This window comes from Falco peregrinus, assembly GCF_023634155.1.
Source record: "Falco peregrinus isolate bFalPer1 chromosome 12 unlocalized genomic scaffold, bFalPer1.pri SUPER_12_unloc_7, whole genome shotgun sequence".
In the NCBI taxonomy this organism is placed as follows: domain Eukaryota; kingdom Metazoa; phylum Chordata; class Aves; order Falconiformes; family Falconidae; genus Falco; species Falco peregrinus.
In genome coordinates, this window is record NW_026599555.1 from 1 (window position 1) to 17,311 (window position 17,311).

The window sequence follows — 17,311 nt, forward strand, 5'->3', positions numbered from 1 at the left end:
GACACATGACAACGTGCTCAACGGGGTAAGGAGGCACTTGCCCCCTCGCACGCGTGTGTGCACGCCCCCCCCCGACACCCCCACCTCGCACATGCGTACGCACACACCCTCACCTCGCACACGCGTGTGCAAGCACCCCATCAGCCCTGCCGTGCCACTGCATCTCCTGTGCTGGTCCTTGTAGCGGGGGCTCCCTGGGGGGGGGGGGGGCGTCCCACAGGAGGGGAGGAGGGGGTGACCCCCATCAGAGCGCCCCGATGCTGAGGAGGGGGTGACCCCCATCAGAGCGCCCCGGTGCCGTTCTCGCCCCCCCCAGATCAGCGTGGATGGTGACGTGGTGGCAGCCGCCTCGGGGGGCCTCTCGGTCGAGGTGTGGAGGCTCCGGACTTGACGTGATGCCACGATCCCGTGCTCGCTGCCCAGGAAGGAGGGGTGCCGGGGGGCTCCCTGCCGAAGGGGGGCTCTGTCCCCGCTCCCAGCGGGATCCCCTCCACGCCCCCCAACATGGAGGAGACGGGCCTGGCCCTGGGCCCTTGGTGGGGCTGGAAGCTGCTGCCTGTTCGTGGGTATTAAAAGGATTTGACTGGAGCAGAGGTTTCGCCCCTCCCCCGTGGGGGATCCTGCGCTTTTGGGGCGATATTGGGTGGTTTCGGGGCGCTGCAGGGGATGGAGGGTTCGGGGTCACCCCAGCGCCATTGCCCGAGCTGAGGCGGTTCGCTTCTGGGGGCGTGTTGTCCCTCCGCGGCCACCGTCCAGCCTCAAGATGGCGGCGGGCAGGGTACCGTGCAGGCCAAGATGGCGGCGCGCAGTCGTACGGCACAGGGCGGGCCAAGATGGCGGCGCGCAGCGGCGGCGCGGAGGAGTGAGGCGGCCGGAGCCCCATGGCGGCACCGGGGCAGGCCCCGGCCGCGGCCCTGCGGGCCGTGCTGAAGCCGAGCGGGCCTCTCCCGGCCCAGAGCCTCCCGGTGCGCGGGTACGACTTCGCCGGCGGCCCGGACCACGCCGCACTGCTCCGCTCCTTCCTCACCACCGGCTTCCAGGCCACCAGCTTCGCCCAGGCCGTCGCCGAGATTCACCGGATGGTGGGGGGGCCGGGGGTCCCGGGCAGCTGGGAGGGGGTCCCGGGGCTGGGGGGTGCTGGGATCCCGGGAGGAGGGGGGTCCCGGGTGGCAGGAGGGGGTCGGGAGTCCCGGATGGGGACACCGGGGCTGGGTGGTCGCAGGGGTCCCGGGGAGGGGGTCCCGGATGGGGACACCGGGGCTGGGTGGTCGCAGGCGTCCCGGGGAGGGGGTCCCGGATGGGGACACCGGGGCTGGGTGGTCGCAGGGGTCCCGGGGAGGGAGTCCCGGCCGGCGGGGTGGGGTCCCGGGTGCTGACCCCCTTCCCCCCCCCGCGCCCACAGATCGCGGCGAAGCTGGAGCCGCTGAGTGCGGAGGAGCGGGACCGGGCCGGGCTGGGGGGACCCCGGCCCCCCTCGGGCTGCACCATCTTCCTGGGCTTCACCTCCAACCTCATCAGCTCCGGCGTCCGGGAGACCATCCGCTACCTGGTGCAGCACAACATGGTGCGGGGGGCACCTGGGGGTCTCCAGCAGGGTCTGGGGTCCTACCAGCCGCGGGGGGGGACACACCTCAGATCCTTGGGGTGCCCCCTGGGCTGCACCTCTGTCCCTGGGGGGCCTTGTAGGCGTCCAGGGGGCTGCAGGGTGTCCCCGAGGTCCCCAGCCTGTGCCTTGAGTCACTGGGGGGCTACCGGCTTGGTTCCCGTGGTCCCAGTCCTGTCCCCAGGAGGTCCCTCTGGGTCCCCAGTGGTCCCAGTTTGCTCTCTGGGGTGGCCTGGGGGTCCCAGTCCTGTCCCCAGGAGGTCCCTCTGGGTCCCCAGTCGTCCCAGTTTGCTCTCTGGGGTGGCCTGGGGGTCCCGGACCTGTCCCCAGGAGGTCCCTCTGGGTCCCCAGTGGTCCCAGTTTGCTCTCTGGGGTGGCCTGGGGGTCCCGGACCTGTCCCCAGGAGGTCCCTCTGGGTCCCAGTTTGCTCTCTGGGGTGGCCTGGGGGTCCCGGACCTGTCCCCAGGAGGTCCCTCTGGGTCCCCAGTGGTCCCAGTTTGCTCTCTGGGGTGGCCTGGGGGTCCCGGACCTGTCCCCAGGAGGTCCCTCTGGGTCCCCAGTCGTCCCAGTTTGCTCTCTGGGGTGGCCTGGGGGTCCCGGACCTGTCCCCAGGAGGTCCCTCTGGGTCCCCAGTGGTCCCAGTTTGCTCTCTGGGGTGTCCCAGAGGTCCCCAAGGTCCCAGCCCTGTCCTCGAGTGGTCCCTCAGGTTGCCGTACGGTCCCCCCCTACTTGTCCCTGGGGGGTCCCCAAGGTCCTGCTGACAGCCTGCGCCGCGGGGCAGGTGGACGTGCTGGTGACCACGGCGGGGGGCGTGGAGGAGGACATCATCAAGTGCCTGGCGCCCACCTACATTGGGGACTTCAGCCTGCGGGGCCAGGACCTGCGCCAGAGTGGCATCAACAGGTACGGGGTGGGGGGAGGGGGTCCCCTCCCCAGTGCCGGGGTCCCCTCCCCAGTGCCGGGGTCCCCTCCCGGGCTGAGCCTGTCCTCTCCCAAGGATCGGGAACCTGCTGGTGCCCAACGACAACTACTGCAAGTTCGAGGACTGGCTGATGCCCATCCTGGAGCAGATGGTGGACGAGCAGGAAACACAGGTGGGGGGCGGGGGGGGCCCCAGCCCGGACCTCTGGGTCCTCCCTGGCTCTGGGGGGGTGGGGTGGGGGGACATGGGGACGCGAGGGGACAAGGGGCTGGGGGTGCTGAGCGTGGTGGTCCGGCAGGGCACGAGGTGGACGCCCTCCAGGATGATCGCGCGGCTGGGCAAGGAGATCGACAACCCCGAGTCGGTGTGCTACTGGGCACAGAAGGTAGGGGGGGGGAGGTGGTCACCCCGGGTGTCACCGCTCTGGTGGGGGGGTGTCACTGCCCCGTCACCACCCCGTCACCGCCTCCTCTCTCTAGAACAACATCCCAGTGCTGAGCCCCGCGCTCACCGATGGCTCCCTGGGGGACATGATCTTCTTTCACTCCTACAAGCACCCGGGGCTGGTGCTGGACATTGTGGAGGGTGAGCATGTCCCCAGGGGGGGTGTCCCCAGGTCCCCCCACAAATGTTGGGGTGTTTCCTCCCTCCCCCCCCCCCCCCCCCCCGGGGTCCCCTAACAGCCATCTCCGCCCGCAGACCTGCGCCTCATCAACACCCAGGCCATCTTTGCCAGGAAGACGGGAATGATCATCCTGGGCGGGGGGCTGGTGAAGCACCACATCGCCAACGCCAACCTGATGGTGAGGGGGGGATGGGGGCCACCCCCCGCCATGTCCCCAGGGATGGGGGGGGGGGGGGGGACCTCACCCCACTTCTCGCCCCACAGAGGAACGGAGCCGATTTCTCTGTCTACGTCAACACGGCGCAGGAGTTCGATGGCTCCGACTCGGGGGCGCGGCCAGATGAGGCTGTGTCCTGGGGCAAGATCCGGATGGATGCCACCCCTGTCAAGGTGGGGCGGGGGTCCCTGAGGGATTCGGGGTGCCCGGCGGAGGCGGGGGGCTCCCCCATCCTCACCCCCTCTTCCCTGTGCCCAGGTCTACGCCGATGCCTCCCTGGTGTTTCCGCTGCTGGTGGCGGAGACGTTTGCCCAGAGAGCCGATGCGTTCGCCTCGGGGACGCCGGGAGACTGAGCCGGTGGCAGGGTCTCCCTTGGGGGTGACACCCCCCCCCTCCAAGCCCCTAGTTTGGGGGGGCCAAGCCCCCCAGTACCTCTGCAGGGGCTCAGCGCGCCCAGGCTCCGCTCCCTGCGCCCTACACACCAGCACGCGCCGAGCAGGAGAGAGCAGGGCGCTTCCCCTGCCTGGCGGAACGGGGGAGCCGGGACCCCTGCGCCACCGTCCGTGTGTCCCCAGCCCCCCCAGCAGTCTGTCCCCAGCCCCCCCCTCCACCTGCTCGTGTCCCCCTGCTCCGTCCGCCCGTTCCCCTCTCCCCAACGCTTGTATTTATTGGAGCTGCTTGGGCCGTGCAGCTCCGTGCGCTCCCAATAAAGCACGGGGGCTTCTCCACACTGGGGGGGTTTATTCCTTGTTAGTGGGGGGATGCGGATGGGCATGCCGGGTGCCCCCCACCCAAACCGTGTCACGTGGCGGTATTGTCCCCCTCGGGCTGGAAGGTCTCCTCGCGCCAGAGCTGGATGTGGCCCTCGGTGGCGGCGAGCAGGCAGGGCAGGGTGGGGTGGAAGGCAAGTGACTGCACCACGCCGCGGCCCACCTCCAGGCTGAGCGCCAGCGAGCCCTGCGGGGGTGGGGGGTGGTGTCAGGATGGGGGGGGGCTCCCCTGGGACCCCCGAAGTGTGGGTTTGGCCCCTCGGACTCCGCCTCCTCACCTCCACGAGGTCCCAGAAGTAGACGCTGCCATCCTCAGAGGCACTGCCCACGTGGGTGTCCTGCTCGCTTAGCACGCAGTCCAGCCGGTACGCCGTGCTGCGGTGGCCCGTGTACCTGTGGGGGGTCCCAGGGGGGACAGGGTGAGGTGGGGACCTCTCCACAGCTTCCCCCGGGGGGGCACAGCACCGTGGAGAGGGGGCTCCTACTCGCCCAGCAGCTCCCCTGTCTCCTTGTCCAGTAGGCGCAGGGTAGAGTCGAGGCTGGCGGCCAGGGTGCACTGCCCGTCCTTGCTGAAGCACACGCTGGTGATGGGGCCTGGGAGCAGGCAGGAGTCTGGGGGTGTCCCGGGGAAGCGCCCCCCATCCCTGGGAGCCCCCCCCCATGGGACCCCCCCCCCCCCAGCATCCTGCATGCCCCCACTCACTCCCAATGTAGTCGCAGTAGAGCTGGCCGGCGCGCAGGTCATAGCGTCGGACACGGCCATCCACAGAGCTGCGGAGCCGGGGGGGTTAGCGGGGGGGGGCAGGAATCCCCGACGCTGGGGGGGCCCCCCCGTCCCCATCCCTCACCCCGAGAGGATCTCGTGATCGGAGACCTTCACGCTGGAGACGCCATCCTTGGCCTCATCCAGGACTTGGACGGGGTCGGGGCGGCGGGAGCGGCAGTCCCAGCACCGGACGGTGGAGTCGATAGAGCCTGGTCGGGGGCGGAGAAAGGTGGTGTCGGGGGGGGGGGGGGGGGGGGAGGGGGGGGCTTTGGTACCGGTGGGACCCCCACCCCCAAGACCACTCCACCCCCTTACCGGACACTATGATGGTGGCTTCCTCATTGAACTGGACGCAGTTCACTTTCTGTGGGAGAAGCGGCGACTCAGCACTTCACAAGGAGCCCTGACCCCCCAGACCCCCTCCCCGAGCCCACCCCACCCTCCCCAAATCATCCCTCCCCTGTGTCCTCACCCCCGCGTGGCCCCGGTACTTGCGGACCACTTGCCCGGTGGCCACGTCCCACAGTGCCACGGTCTTGTCGGCCCCGCAGGAGCAGAGCTGGCTGTTGTCGAAGGAGCTGGGGGAGACCCCCATCAGTGGGGCTGGGGGTCCCCAAGGGGTGGGGGTCCCCACAGCCCCCCCCCGCCCCTTACCCGGCAGCATCCAGCACCTCGTAGCCGTGCCCCTGGTAGGTGCGCAGCGCCGTGCCCCTGTGCGGGTTCCACAGCTTCAGGGACTTGTCGCTGCCACAGGTCATGCAGTAGTTCCCATCCACTGGGGGGGGGGCTGAGGTGACCCCCGAGCACCCCAAAGGCGCCGCCCCTCCCCCCCCCCATTACCCCCCCGGGACTGGAGCCTGGCTCCCCTTTTCCTGACCATGGGACAGAGACCGGGGCTGTGCTGCCCCCCTGGGATGGGATCAAGAAGTTGGGGTCCCTGTGGCCCTGGGATGGGGGCCGGGTCCCCGTTCCGCCCCCCCGGGTCCCCGTTCCGCCCCCCCGGTCCCCGATGTTCCCCCACTCGGGTCCCCGGTGCTCCTCAACCCCCCCCAGTCTCCGGTGTCCCCAGTACCCCACCCCCGGGTCCCCACCTCGGTCCCCGGTCGTCCCCCCCCCCCGGGTCCCCAGTTTTCCCCCCGGGGTCCCCAGTACCCCTCCCCCCCCGGGTCCCCACCTCGGTCCCCGGTCCCGCCCCCCCGCCCGGGTCCCCAGTTTTCCCCCCGGGTCCCCAGTACCCCCCCCCCGGGTCCCCACCTCGGTCCCCGGTCCCCCCCCCCCCCCGCCCGGGTCCCCAGTTTTCCCCCCGGGTCGCCGGTCCCCCCCCCCCCGCCCGGGTCCCCGCCCGGGTCCCCGCCCCCGGTCCCCGGTCCCCCCCCGCCCGGGTCCCCGCCCCCGGTTCCCCCGCCCCACCGTTGAAGCGCACGGCCCGCACCGCGCCCTGCCCGCACTGCAGTGTCCGCACCCGCCGCCGCGGCAGCTCGGGGCGGGGGGGCCGGGGCCGCGGGAAGGCCATGGCGTGGCCGGCACCGGGACCGGCACCGGGGCCTCTTCCGGCGGCGGCGGAAGCGGGCGGCGGGGCGGCATGGCGGATCCGCGGCGGCCGGCGCGGGTGGCCAGGTGGGGCGGGGGGACACCAGAGGGACCGGGGGGGGGGGGGGGGACCGGGGGGACCGGGAGAGGAGCGAGAGAGGGACCGGGGGGGGGGGGGACGGGGACCGGGGGGGGGGGGGACGGGGACCGGGGGGACCGGGAGAGGAGCGAGAGGGGTACCGGGGGGGGGGGGCAGAGGGACGAGGGTGGTCGGGAGGAAGGGGGGGGCTGAGGGACCGGGGGGGGCGAGAGAAGGGACGGGGGGGACACGGGGGGGTGAGAGGGGACGGAGGCGGCGGGGGGAGGCCCGAAAGGGGCCGGGGGGAGGAGGGGGGGCGGGGGGGAGGGGAGGGGGGGAGGGGGGGGGCGGGAGGGGGGGAGGGGGGGGGGCGGGGGGGAGGGGGGGGCGGGAGGGGGGGGGGGGGGGGGGGCCGGGGGGAGGAGGGGGCCGGGGGGGAGGCCCGAAAGGGTCCGGGGGGGGAGGAGGGGGGGGCGGGGGCCAAAAGAGAGAGGGCTGGGGGGGACCAGAGGGGGCGGGGGGGGGGCGGGGCGCAAGAGGGGCCTGGGGGAGACACCAGAGGGATCTGGGGGGGCCCAGGAGGGCCGAGAGAGAGGCCTGGGGGGGGTGGGGGGGCCAGAAGAGGGGACCAGGGGACACGAGAGGCACCGCGAGAGGGGACTGGGGGGGCACCGGGGGGGACCAGAGGGACTAGAGAGATGATGGGAGGGGGCCCAGGGACCAGTAGAACGGCCCGGGAGAGGGACCGGGGGGTACCAAAGAGGTGGGGCGGGGGGCGGGGGGGGGGGGGGGGCAAGAGTGCTGCGTGGTGGGGAGCAGAGGGACCGGGAAGGGGGGGACGGACCCAAAGAGGCTGTGGGGACCAGAGGGGGCGGGAGAAGGGACCGGGATAGGGACCGGGACCCTGGCCTGTCTGATGCCCCCTGCCCCAGGTACAAGCCACCGGCCAGCGAGACTAACCCGGCGCTGGAGGACCCGACGCCCGACTACATGAACCTGCTGGGGATGGTCTTCAGCATGTGTGGGCTCATGCTCAAGGTGGGGTGCTGGGACTGGCCTGGGGTGGGCGGCGGGATGGGATTTGGGGGGGCTGAGGGCCGGTCTCGGACGGTTTCGGGGGGGGGCTGATTGCTGTGGGGGCACAGGGACCATCCGGGGGGGGGGGGGGCGGGGCGGTTCAGGGAGCCGGGGAACATCCCTGGGGGTGTTGGGGTGGTCAAGGGCCAAGGGGGAGCCGGGCCTGTGCGCAAGGGTGGTTATAGGGGGGGCTCAGGGGGGGACGGGGGGGACAGGGGCCGTCCCCATGCCATACCCCGCTGCCCACAGCTGAAGTGGTGCGCCTGGATTGCCGTCTACTGCTCCTTCATCAGCTTCGCCAACTCCCGCAGCTCCGAGGACACCAAGCAGATGATGAGCAGCTTCATGTGAGCGCTGGCAGCCCCCCCCCCCCCCGGCGGTGCCACGTCCCCTAAAGAGGGGACAGCGGGGAGACTGGCCTGGTGGCCTGGTTTTGGGGGGTCTGTGTGTGTGTGTGGGGGGGTCCCTGAAGCCTGGCCTGGTGTTTCTCCCTCGTCCAGGCTCTCCATCTCAGCCGTGGTGATGTCCTACCTCCAGAACCCCCAGCCCATGTCCCCCCCTTGGTGATTACCCCCGGGAGGATGCTCACTGTGTGGACGGGGGTGGGGGGTGTAATAAAGCAGGGGGACAATAAACGGGGCGCTGGGGCACGTTGCGTGGTCATTGTGGTTTGTACCTGCAGGGGCTGGATCCCGCACAGAGCTGCGGTGTCAGCAGGCTGGTGGGGCGGCCGGACCCCCCCCGGGCTTGCGGGAACCCCAGGGGTGGGAGATCTGGGGGGGGGGGGCAAAATGGCGGCTGAGGGTGGCAGGAGTCGAGGGAGGAATGGGGTGGGAGGCCTGGGGGAGCCCCGGGGGGAGCCCTGAAGGCAGAGGGGAGCCATGGAGTGGCAGAGGGGTTAAGGGGGGCTCCGGGGGGGGCTGAGGGGGACCCCGGGGGCGGCCAGAACCGAGCGCTTCCCTCAGCACCTCGGCGCCATGGCCTCCGTAAGGGGATCCGGCTCCTCGACGCGCCATTGGAGGAGAGAGATGCCCGTCACTCGCTCTCCGCCGACCACGGCTCGGCGGGGGTGGGCTTTCCGGAGCTGCTAGACTTCATTGGCTGCTGGGGATTCTCCCACTGCCGGAAGGGCAATTGCCAACGCCCGCCCTGGGAGGAGGGGCTGGCGTTGTCAATCATAGGCGACCCTCCTTCTCATTGGCGCTAAATCCGTTATGTCACCGCCCCGTCTGCGAGGTATTCTCTGCCCGCCGTTAAGCGCCGCCCCGTCACAGCAGTTAATAAGGGCGCGGGGAGGCGTGGCCGAATCAGCTTTTCCCCGCCCTTCCCCGCCCATTGGCTCCCGGTTGCCCAGAGGGAGGGGTGTGGCCCCCCCCGAGTCATGTGAACAGACGGTCACATGACCGCGCCCGCCGACGGCATGGCGGTGCCCGGGGCGGCGGCGCTGATCTTCCTCCTCCTCCTCCTCCTCCTTCTCCGGGCAACGGCGGTCGCAGGCTGCGGGTACCAGGTGGGCCCCGGGAGCGGCTGGTGGGCACTGGGGTGTCCTGGGGGAACGGGGACTGGAGACACTGGGAGGGACGGGGGGAACTGGGGTGTCCTGGGGGCACTGGGAGGGACTGGGGAAACAGAGACTGGGCGGACTTGGGGAACTGGGGGAGGCTGGTGTGGACTGGAGGAACCGGGAGAGGCAGGGTGCACTGAGGAAATGGAGACTGGGTGAGAGCTGGGGGGGAACTGGGAAGCTGGGAGAGATTGTGGTGAGGGAGCTGGGAACCCGGGAGGGACTGGGTGGGGCTGAGGAAGCTGGGATACTGGTGGAGACTTGGAGGGAACTGGGGAGATGTGGCTGGGGCAGCTGGGATAGGCTTGGGGGAACTGGGAGAGATCAGATGGGGTGAGTGGCAGGGGACTGGGAGAAGGAAACTGGGAATATGTGGGGCTGGGGAGGGGAAGGGAGTGGGAGCACTGGGATGGGGGTCCTGGGGGGCCTTGTTTGGGGTGCTGGGATGCGGCCAGACAGTAACAGCCACGTGCCCCAGCCAGGCGGTTACTGCTGGGGTGGGGGAGGGGGGCAGCGTCCCGGCTTGTCCTTTGCCCACCCCCCCCCACCCCCCACCCCCTTCTCCCCAGCGTCCCCACCCCCTGGTTTTTAGGAGCCGTTTGCGTCCGCTCTGTCAATGCAACGGCTTCCTCCGGAAAGAGCTTGGGACCTGCCGGGGTTGGGGATGGTGAGCACAACCCCATACGAGCCCCTAGAGAATCCACTTTCACCCACAGTCGTGCCCACCCACACGCCCCGACCTCCTCAACGTGCACCTGGTGCCCCACACGCACGACGACGTGGGCTGGCTGAAGACGGTGGAGCAATACTACTACGGAGGTGGGTGTCCCTGCCCTGTCCTCCCCCCACCCCCCCACGGTGGTGGCCGGGTGGGGGAGGGGCAGTGACATCCCCAAGGCCACCACGGTGGCGCTTGTTGGGGGCAGAGGTGACAGCTCCAAGGCCGCTGCCCGGGTGGAGGTGACACGTGGCGGGGGCGAAGGGGCGCGGAGGTGGATTGGCACAGGGGTGGCAGGGTGGGGGACAAGGGGACAAATCCTGCCCTTGGAGTGGGGACAGCACGTGGTGTCACAACCCTGGTTTGCTCCTTGGGGACCCCTTGCGTGCCCTCCCGCGATGTCCCCTGGATGTTGCCATGACCTTGTCCTCCCCCGTGTTCTGATGTCACCTGTGTCCCCCACGGACGTTGCTGTGACCTGCCTCCCCCCTGGTGCTGGGTGCCCCCCCCCCCCCCCCAGTGCATAACGAGGTGCAGCATGCGGGGGTGCAGTACATCCTGGACTCGGTGGTGGCCCAGCTGGTGGCCGTCCCCTCCCGCCGCTTCGTCTACGCCGAGGTGGCCTTCCTGGCCCGCTGGTGGCAGCAGCAGGATGAGGCCACCCACCGCACCGTGCGCCAGCTGGTGGAGGAGGGTAGGGGGGGGCTGCTGGGGGGGGAGGAGGGGGGGCTTGGGTGTCCTTGGGGGCACACAGGGTCATGGGGGGCACATGGGGTGTCTGGGGGGGTTATGGAGGTGCACAGGGACATGGGGGGGGGTCACTGGGGTGTCTGGGGGATTATGGGGGGGACGCTGGGGTGACTGGAGTGTCTAGGGTGGTTACAAGGGGCGCACAGGGATATGGGGGGGTGTCTGGGGGGTTTAGGGGGGGGCTCTGAGGGGCTTAGGAGGGGCCCTGGGGTGTCTGGGGGGTTATGGGGAGGCACGAGGGTTTCTGGGGGGTTTATATGAGTGCACCGGGACGTGGGGGGGTTACGGGGGGACCTCTGGGGGGGTTTATGGGGGGGCACAGAGATGTCTGGGGTGTTAGGGGGTGTCTGGGGGGTTATGGGAGGGCACAGAGGTGACGGGGGATATGGGGGGGCCTATGGGGGGATTATGGGGGGTTATGGGGGACACTGGGGTGTTGGGAGGGCATGGGGTGACTGGGGGTTATGGGAGGGCACAGGGGTGACTGGCAGGTTATGGGGGTCCTGTGGGGGGGTTATGTGGGAGACTGGAGTGTCTGGGTGGTTATGGGGGTGCAGAGGGACACGGGGGGGCCCTGGGGTGCCTGGGGGCTGCAGTAAGCCTGGGGGGCGCCCCCAAAGGGGGAAGCAGCCGCCTCCGGGGTACCCCCTGGGGACCGGGGGCGCTGGCGGGGCGAGGTGCCACATGTCCCCAGCCCCCCCTTGTCCCCGCAGGGCGCCTGGAGTTTGTGGGGGGGGGCTGGTGCATGAGCGACGAGGGCAACCACCCACTACGGCCCCGCCATCGAGCAGCTGGCGCTGGGGCGCCGCTTCCTTGCCCGCCACCTGGGCGCTTGCGCCACCCCCCGCATCGCCTGGCAGATCGACCCCTTCGGCCACTCCCGCCAGCTGGCTGCCATCTTCGCCCAGGTCTGGGACCGCCCCCCCCCCCCCCCTTCATTCCACAGCCCCCACCTCCACCCCGGGGTGCCGGGGGGCCCGGCTGACCCCCGGTGCCCTGCAGAATGGGCTACGACGGGCTCTTCGTGGGGCGAGTGGACCACCAGGACAAGGCGGCGCGGGAGGGGCTGCGGGAGATGGAGATGCTGTGGCGCCCGCCCCCCCCCCGACGGCGACCTCTTCACCGGTGGGTTGGGGTCCCACAGTGTCCCCTGGGGTCCCCCAGACTGCTGGGGGGGGGGGGGGTTTCCCTGTCTGGGGGGTCACGCCACCCCCCGAGCCCCCCCCACGTCCCTGCGCCACCCCCAGCCCCCCCCCAGGGCTGTCACCATCCTGGGGACCCCCTCTGTGATATTTTTTACATTATTTTATTTAGCTCTGGGCTGCTATTACTATTTTTATCTCATCTTTTTCTGAGATGTAATTTTTTTTCTTTATCTTATCGCCCTCTGGGGTTTGACTGTTTTTTTTTATTTATTTTTATCTTTTCTCATTCTCGGGGGTACAGGGATTTTATTTATTTATTTTTATTTCATCATCCCCTGGAATATAATTTTATTGTTATTATTTTCATCTCATTCCCCTCAGGGATATGAGATTTTATTTATTTTGTTACGTCATTTCCCTCTAGGATACGATTTTTTTAAACTTTTTTTTTTTTTTTTTAATCTTATTCTCCTTTGGGTTGTTTAGTTTTGGTTTTTTATCTCATTCCTCTCTGGGATGTTTCCCTTCTGGCATATTTGTTTGTTGGCTTTTTGTTTTTTTTAATCTCATCCCTTTCTGTGATACAATATTTTTTTTTTTTTTCTAAATCTTGTCCCTTTCTGGGATATGCTTCTTTTATTTTTTTTTTTTTTTTTTTTTTTGAATCTTGTCCCCCAGGGATGCTCCCAAACCCCTCCCCAGCTCTTCTGTCCCTATCCCCACCCCCAGGCTGACTGGGGGAGGGGGGGGGCTGCCCCCAGGCTGACTGGGGGAGGGGGGGGCTGCCCCCAGGCTGACTGGGGGAGGGGGGGGCTGCCCCCAGGCTGACCGGGGGAGGGGGGGGCTGCCCCCAGGCATCCTCCCCAACGTCTACAACCCACCGCCGGGGTTCTGCTGGGACCAGCTCTGCTCCGACCCCCCCGTGGTGGACCAGGACAGCCAGGAGAACAACGTGGACACCATCGTCTCCGCCTTCCTGCAGATCGCAGCCAGCCAGGTGGGTACCCCTGGGTGCTGGGGGGGTGGGTGTGTGTGGCCGGGGGGCCGGGGTCTCCCCCTGGTGTGGGGGGTGCTGACCTGTGCCCCCCCCCCCCCCAGGCTGAGCGCTACCGCACCAACCACATCATCATGACGATGGGCTCCGACTTCCACTACGAAAACGCCAACCTGTGGTTCAAAAACATGGACAAGCTCATCGCCCACGTCAATGCGCGGGTGAGGAGGGGTCCGGGCCCCCCCATTCCCCACCCCCCACCCCCCCCCAGCCCAATCTCACCCCCTCCCCACTTTTTCCAGCAAGCCAACGGCAGCCGCGTCCACGTCCTCTATTCCACCCCGTCCTGCTACCTGTGGGAGCTGCACCGGGCTAACCTCTCCTGGTGAGGCTGGGGGGGGGCTGGGGGGGGCTGGGGGGGGCGGGGCGGACAGACAGACGGACACAACTGCCCCCCCCCCGCCCCAGGTCCTTGAAGACGGATGATTTTTTCCCTACGCCGACGGTCCCCACCAGTTCTGGACGGGTTATTTCACCAGCCGACCAGCCCTCAAGCGCTACGAACGCCTCAGCAATAACTTTCTCCAGGTGGGATGGTGGGATAACCCGCCCCCCCTGGGACCCCTGGGACCCCCACCCCTCTCGCTGACCCCCCCCCCCCACACACACACACTTTCGCACCCAGATCTGCAGTCAGCTGGAGGTTTTGGCAGGAGCGGCGGCGCAGCAGGGACCCTACGGACCTGGGGACAGCTCTGTGCTCCGTAAGTGCCAGCGTGGAGCCCCCCCACGACCTCCTCGGACCCCCCCGACACCTTCCCACCCCCCCCCAGGCGAAGCCGTGGCCGTGGCGCAGCACCACGACGCCGTGAGCGGAACCGAGAAGCAGCACGTGGCCGATGACTACGCCAGGCAGCTGGCGGGGGGGTGGGGGAGCTGCCAGGTGAGACCACCCCCTCCGCCTGTTTGGCGGTGGGAAATGAAATGAGGGGTGGGGGTAGGGGCTGGGGGTGAATCAGCATTGTGGCCCGGGGGGAAACTGGTGTGGCTGCGGGGATGAACTGGTGTCTGGTGGGGGACAGGAGCCAATGGATGTTTTGGGGATGAGACACCCCCCCCCCAGCCAGCATTTTGGGGATGAGACACCCCCCCCCCCCCCCAGCCAGCATTTTGGGGATGAGACCCCCCAGCCCAGCCCCAACAAGCATTTTGGGGACGAGTCGAGTCCCGTCCCATCCCCCCCCCAGCCTCAACCAGCATTTTGGGGGACCGCAGCCAGCATCCTGGGGATGAGCCCCCAGCCAGCACCCTGGGACAGGCGGGGTCTGGGTGGCCAGAGGATGGGAGCTTGTGGCCGTGGCTGGGTGGGACACGGGCCGGTGACCCCCCCCCCCCTCATTACTGGCCGCGCTGTAATGACCGTGGCGGCTCCCGGCAGGTCCTGGTGGCCAATGCCCTGGCCAGCCTCAGCGGCAGCAAGGAGAACTTCATCTTCTGCAACGCCCTCAACGTCAGCGTCTGTCCCCTGACGGAGGCGGCCGGCCGCGTGAGCACCTCGGGGGGGGGGGGGCTGGGGGGGGGCGGGGGGTCCCGGCATGGCTAATGCAGTGTCCCTCTGTCCCCCAGTTCACCGTCATCCTCTACAACCCCCTGGGCCGTCGCGTGTCCTGGCCCATCCGACTGCCGGTCAACGGGGTGTCCTACGCGGGTGTCGGACCCCCAGGGCCAGCCCGTGCCCAGCGAGGTGAGCTCTGGCCGGTCACCGCAGCCCCCCGCCCAGCTGTGGCCCCCCCCTGACCCCCCCCTGCTTGTCCCCAGGTTGTCCCCATCTCCAACTTCACACCCGCCGGCTGCGGGGGGACGGCGCAACGCCACCAGGGAGCTCCTGTTCCAGGCTTCCGCGCCCCCCCTGGGCTTCAGTGCCTTCACGGTCTCCCGGCTGAGCCGTCGGGACCCCCGCGGGCCCCCCACCCACGCCGCGGGGCTGTCGCAGCCTCAGGAGATCCAGAATGAGGTACGGCTCATGCGGTGCGCGTGCCCCCCCTCCCCAAGCGCTGGGTGCTGAATAGATGCAGGTTGGGGTCCTGGGGGCTTCAGTGAGTCCCTGGGCGAGGGGAAGCCCCCCTGTGTCAGAACCCCCCCAGGGGGAGGCACAGCATTGGCCCAGTTAAACCAGTGGGGTGATGGGAGGAGCAGGGAGGGGCGGAGGGGGGCGGGGGGCAGGTGTGAACCCACCACCCTCCCACCCCGCAGCATGTCCGGGTGCTGTTTGACCCCCTCCACCGGGCACCTGAGGGAGATCCAGAACCTGGACAAGAGCATCTCGCTGCCCGTCTTCCAGAGCTTCTACTGGTGAGCACTGGTAGGGCCTGAGGCACCTGGGTGCCTTCATCCGCAGCCTCTCATCATCCTCCTCCTCCTCCTGTCCCAGGTACAACGCCAGCGTCGGCAACGACGAGAGCCCCCAGGCATCGGGTGCCTACATCTTCCGCCCCCAACAGCTCCGAGCCCATCCCCGTCTCCAAGCGGGTCTCCACGTACCTCGTGAAGGTGGGTGGCGGGATGTGCCCCCGCGGGGTGTCCCCGTCCCTGGGGTGTCCCAGGGTGCCAAGCCCGGCCATGTCCCTGGCAGAACGCGCTGGTGCAGGAGGTCTACCAGAACTTCTCCTCGTGGTGCTCCCAAGTGGTGCGGCTCCACGCGGGGCAGCCCTACGTGGAGCTGGAGTGGACCGTGGGGCCCATCCCCGTGGCGTGAGTAAGGGATGGGGTCGGTGGCCCCCCCCCCCCCCCCCCCCCACCCCGGGAAGCCCACCGCTCACCCCACATCTCTCCCAGGGACGGCTGGGGCAAGGAGATCATCAGCCGCTTCCAGACAACGCTGCAGACGGGCGCCCGCTTCTACACAGACTCCAATGGGCGGCAGATCCTGGAGCGCAGGTGGAGGCTGGTCCCAGGCGCTCGCCGCAGCCCCCCCAGCCCCCCCCCCCCCTCATAACTAGCCTCCACCTTGTCCCCAGGCGTGACTAACCGTCCCACGTGGAACCTGAGCCAGACGGAGCCCGTGGCGGGGAATTACTACCCCGTTAACAGCCGGATCTTCATCAAGGTACTGGCCTGGGGGTGGGCGGCAGGGCTGAGGCTGGGGCAGAGCTCGTCACACGTGTGGCACCTCCCTCCCTGCCCGCAGGACAAGAAGTTCCAGCTGACGGTGCTGACCGATCGCTCGCAGGGCGGCAGCAGCATCTTTGACGGCTCCTTGGAGCTCATGGTGAGGGGATGCAGCGCGGGCAGCCCCCCGGCTGGGGGGGACACGCTGGCACGTAACCGCTGTGTGTGTCGTGTGTCCCCCCCTCCCTGTCCAGGTCCATCGGCGGCTCCTGTACGATGACAACCGGGGTTGTGGGGGAGCCGCTGGTGGAGCTGGGAGCCAACAACCAGGGGCTGGTGGTCCGTGGCTACCACCTCGTGCTCCTCGACACGGTGGAGGCGGCGGGCCGACCAGCACCGGCCGCTAGCCAGGAGCAGTTCATGGCGCCCTATGCCGTGCTGGCCCCCGGGGGGGGTCCCTCTTACCGCCACAGCCAGCCCACCCTGCGGCAGGTGAGGTGGGGAGGGGGCTGCCTGGGGAAAGGGGGGGGGCTGGCCCGGTGCCCCCCAACCCTCACTGTGTCCCCACAGTTCTCAGCACTGCGGCAGGAGCTGCCCCCCAACGTCCACCTCCTGACGCTGGCGCAGTGGACGCTGGGGTCCTGCTGCGGCTAGAGCATCAATTTGAGGGGGGGGAGAGCGCCAACAGCTCCCGGCCCGTCACCATCGACCTCCTGGTGAGTGGGGGGGCCCGGGGGGGCTGAGCCCAGGGGGGGCCCGAGGGAATCCCACGGACCTGACCCCTGGGGTGATCCCAGGGGACTAAGCCCTGGGGCAGGGGGTGTGTGTCCCATGGGCATAATCCTAGGGGCTGAGCCTGGGAGGGGGGTCCTGGAGGGGTCCTGGGGCCTGAGCCTGGGGGGGTGGGTGGTCCAGGGGGTCCCGCGGGCCTCAGCCCAGCCAGGAGCCAACCCTGCAGCTGGGCTCCCCCCACGGCTCAGCTGCCCCAGCCCCAAGGGGCTCCCCGATCCCGGAGCTGATCCCAGAGGTGATCCCATCTGTGGGGCTGGGTGTGGGGCGGTCGCTGACCGCTCCCCCCACCCCCCCCAGACTCTCTTCTCGGCATTCACCGTCACCTCGGTGCAGGAGATGAGCCTGGGAGCCGACTTGCCCCTCGAGGCCATCTCCCGCCTGGTCTGGACCCCGGCCACAGGTACTGGGAGGGGCCGGGGGGGCCGGGGGGGGGGGGGTGGGCTGGGAGCCTCCCCTCACCTCTCCCCTCATCCAGGTTCAGCCTCAGTCCCGACCAGTCCGCAAAACTGGACCCCAGCCACATCACGCTGCAGCCCATGGAGATCAGGACCTTCCTGGCCACCGTGCAGCACAAGGTGCCTGGAGCTGGCCCGGGGGGTCTCTGAGCAGCCCCTCTCCCCCTGGGGGGGCTCTTCCCCTGTGCCCCCCAC

The 17,311-nt window shown here is 69.3% G+C and overlaps 4 protein-coding genes across 4 annotated transcripts; 3 read left to right on the plus strand and 1 right to left on the minus strand.

The window, feature by feature from the left end:
• On the plus strand, positions 1–4,098 carry DHPS (deoxyhypusine synthase). The gene is made up of 10 exons (XM_055793236.1): positions 1–25; positions 317–1,082; positions 1,403–1,564; positions 2,385–2,506; positions 2,601–2,697; positions 2,824–2,910; positions 3,005–3,110; positions 3,225–3,328; positions 3,415–3,540; positions 3,626–4,098. Exons 2-10 carry the CDS (start codon positions 882–884, stop codon positions 3,719–3,721), a joined length of 1,101 nt encoding a protein of 366 aa, XP_055649211.1. The 5' UTR covers positions 1–25; positions 317–881; the 3' UTR covers positions 3,722–4,098.
• Positions 4,090–6,444, minus strand: WDR83 (WD repeat domain 83). The gene is made up of 9 exons (XM_055793237.1): positions 6,315–6,444; positions 5,559–5,679; positions 5,377–5,482; positions 5,220–5,268; positions 4,987–5,113; positions 4,842–4,909; positions 4,624–4,732; positions 4,417–4,531; positions 4,090–4,325 (listed from the first exon to the last, which is right to left on the minus strand). Exons 1-9 carry the CDS (start codon positions 6,415–6,417, stop codon positions 4,170–4,172), a joined length of 954 nt encoding a protein of 317 aa, XP_055649212.1. The 5' UTR covers positions 6,418–6,444; the 3' UTR covers positions 4,090–4,169.
• WDR83OS (WD repeat domain 83 opposite strand) lies at positions 6,354–8,240 on the plus strand. Its single transcript, XM_055793238.1, has 4 exons — positions 6,354–6,521; positions 7,446–7,551; positions 7,840–7,937; positions 8,091–8,240. Exons 1-4 carry the CDS (start codon positions 6,487–6,489, stop codon positions 8,155–8,157), a joined length of 306 nt encoding a protein of 101 aa, XP_055649213.1. The 5' UTR covers positions 6,354–6,486; the 3' UTR covers positions 8,158–8,240.
• A 652-nt stretch (positions 8,241–8,892) lies between these two features.
• MAN2B1 (mannosidase alpha class 2B member 1) lies at positions 8,893–17,266 on the plus strand. Its single transcript, XM_055793239.1, is given in 33 exon segments — positions 8,893–9,100; positions 9,871–9,973; positions 10,393–10,566; positions 11,336–11,379; positions 11,381–11,529; positions 11,625–11,717; positions 11,719–11,747; positions 12,622–12,764; positions 12,866–12,982; positions 13,064–13,146; positions 13,223–13,349; positions 13,447–13,525; positions 13,595–13,704; positions 14,200–14,307; positions 14,388–14,477; positions 14,479–14,505; positions 14,580–14,608; positions 14,610–14,775; positions 15,015–15,035; positions 15,037–15,113; positions 15,193–15,253; positions 15,255–15,311; positions 15,394–15,512; positions 15,597–15,698; positions 15,779–15,785; positions 15,787–15,867; positions 15,949–16,029; positions 16,124–16,159; positions 16,161–16,361; positions 16,440–16,497; positions 16,500–16,585; positions 16,959–17,062; positions 17,131–17,266. Coding segments are annotated over 33 exon segments (3,009 nt in total). The 5' UTR covers positions 8,893–8,989.
• Positions 17,267–17,311: the final 45 nt, after the last annotated feature.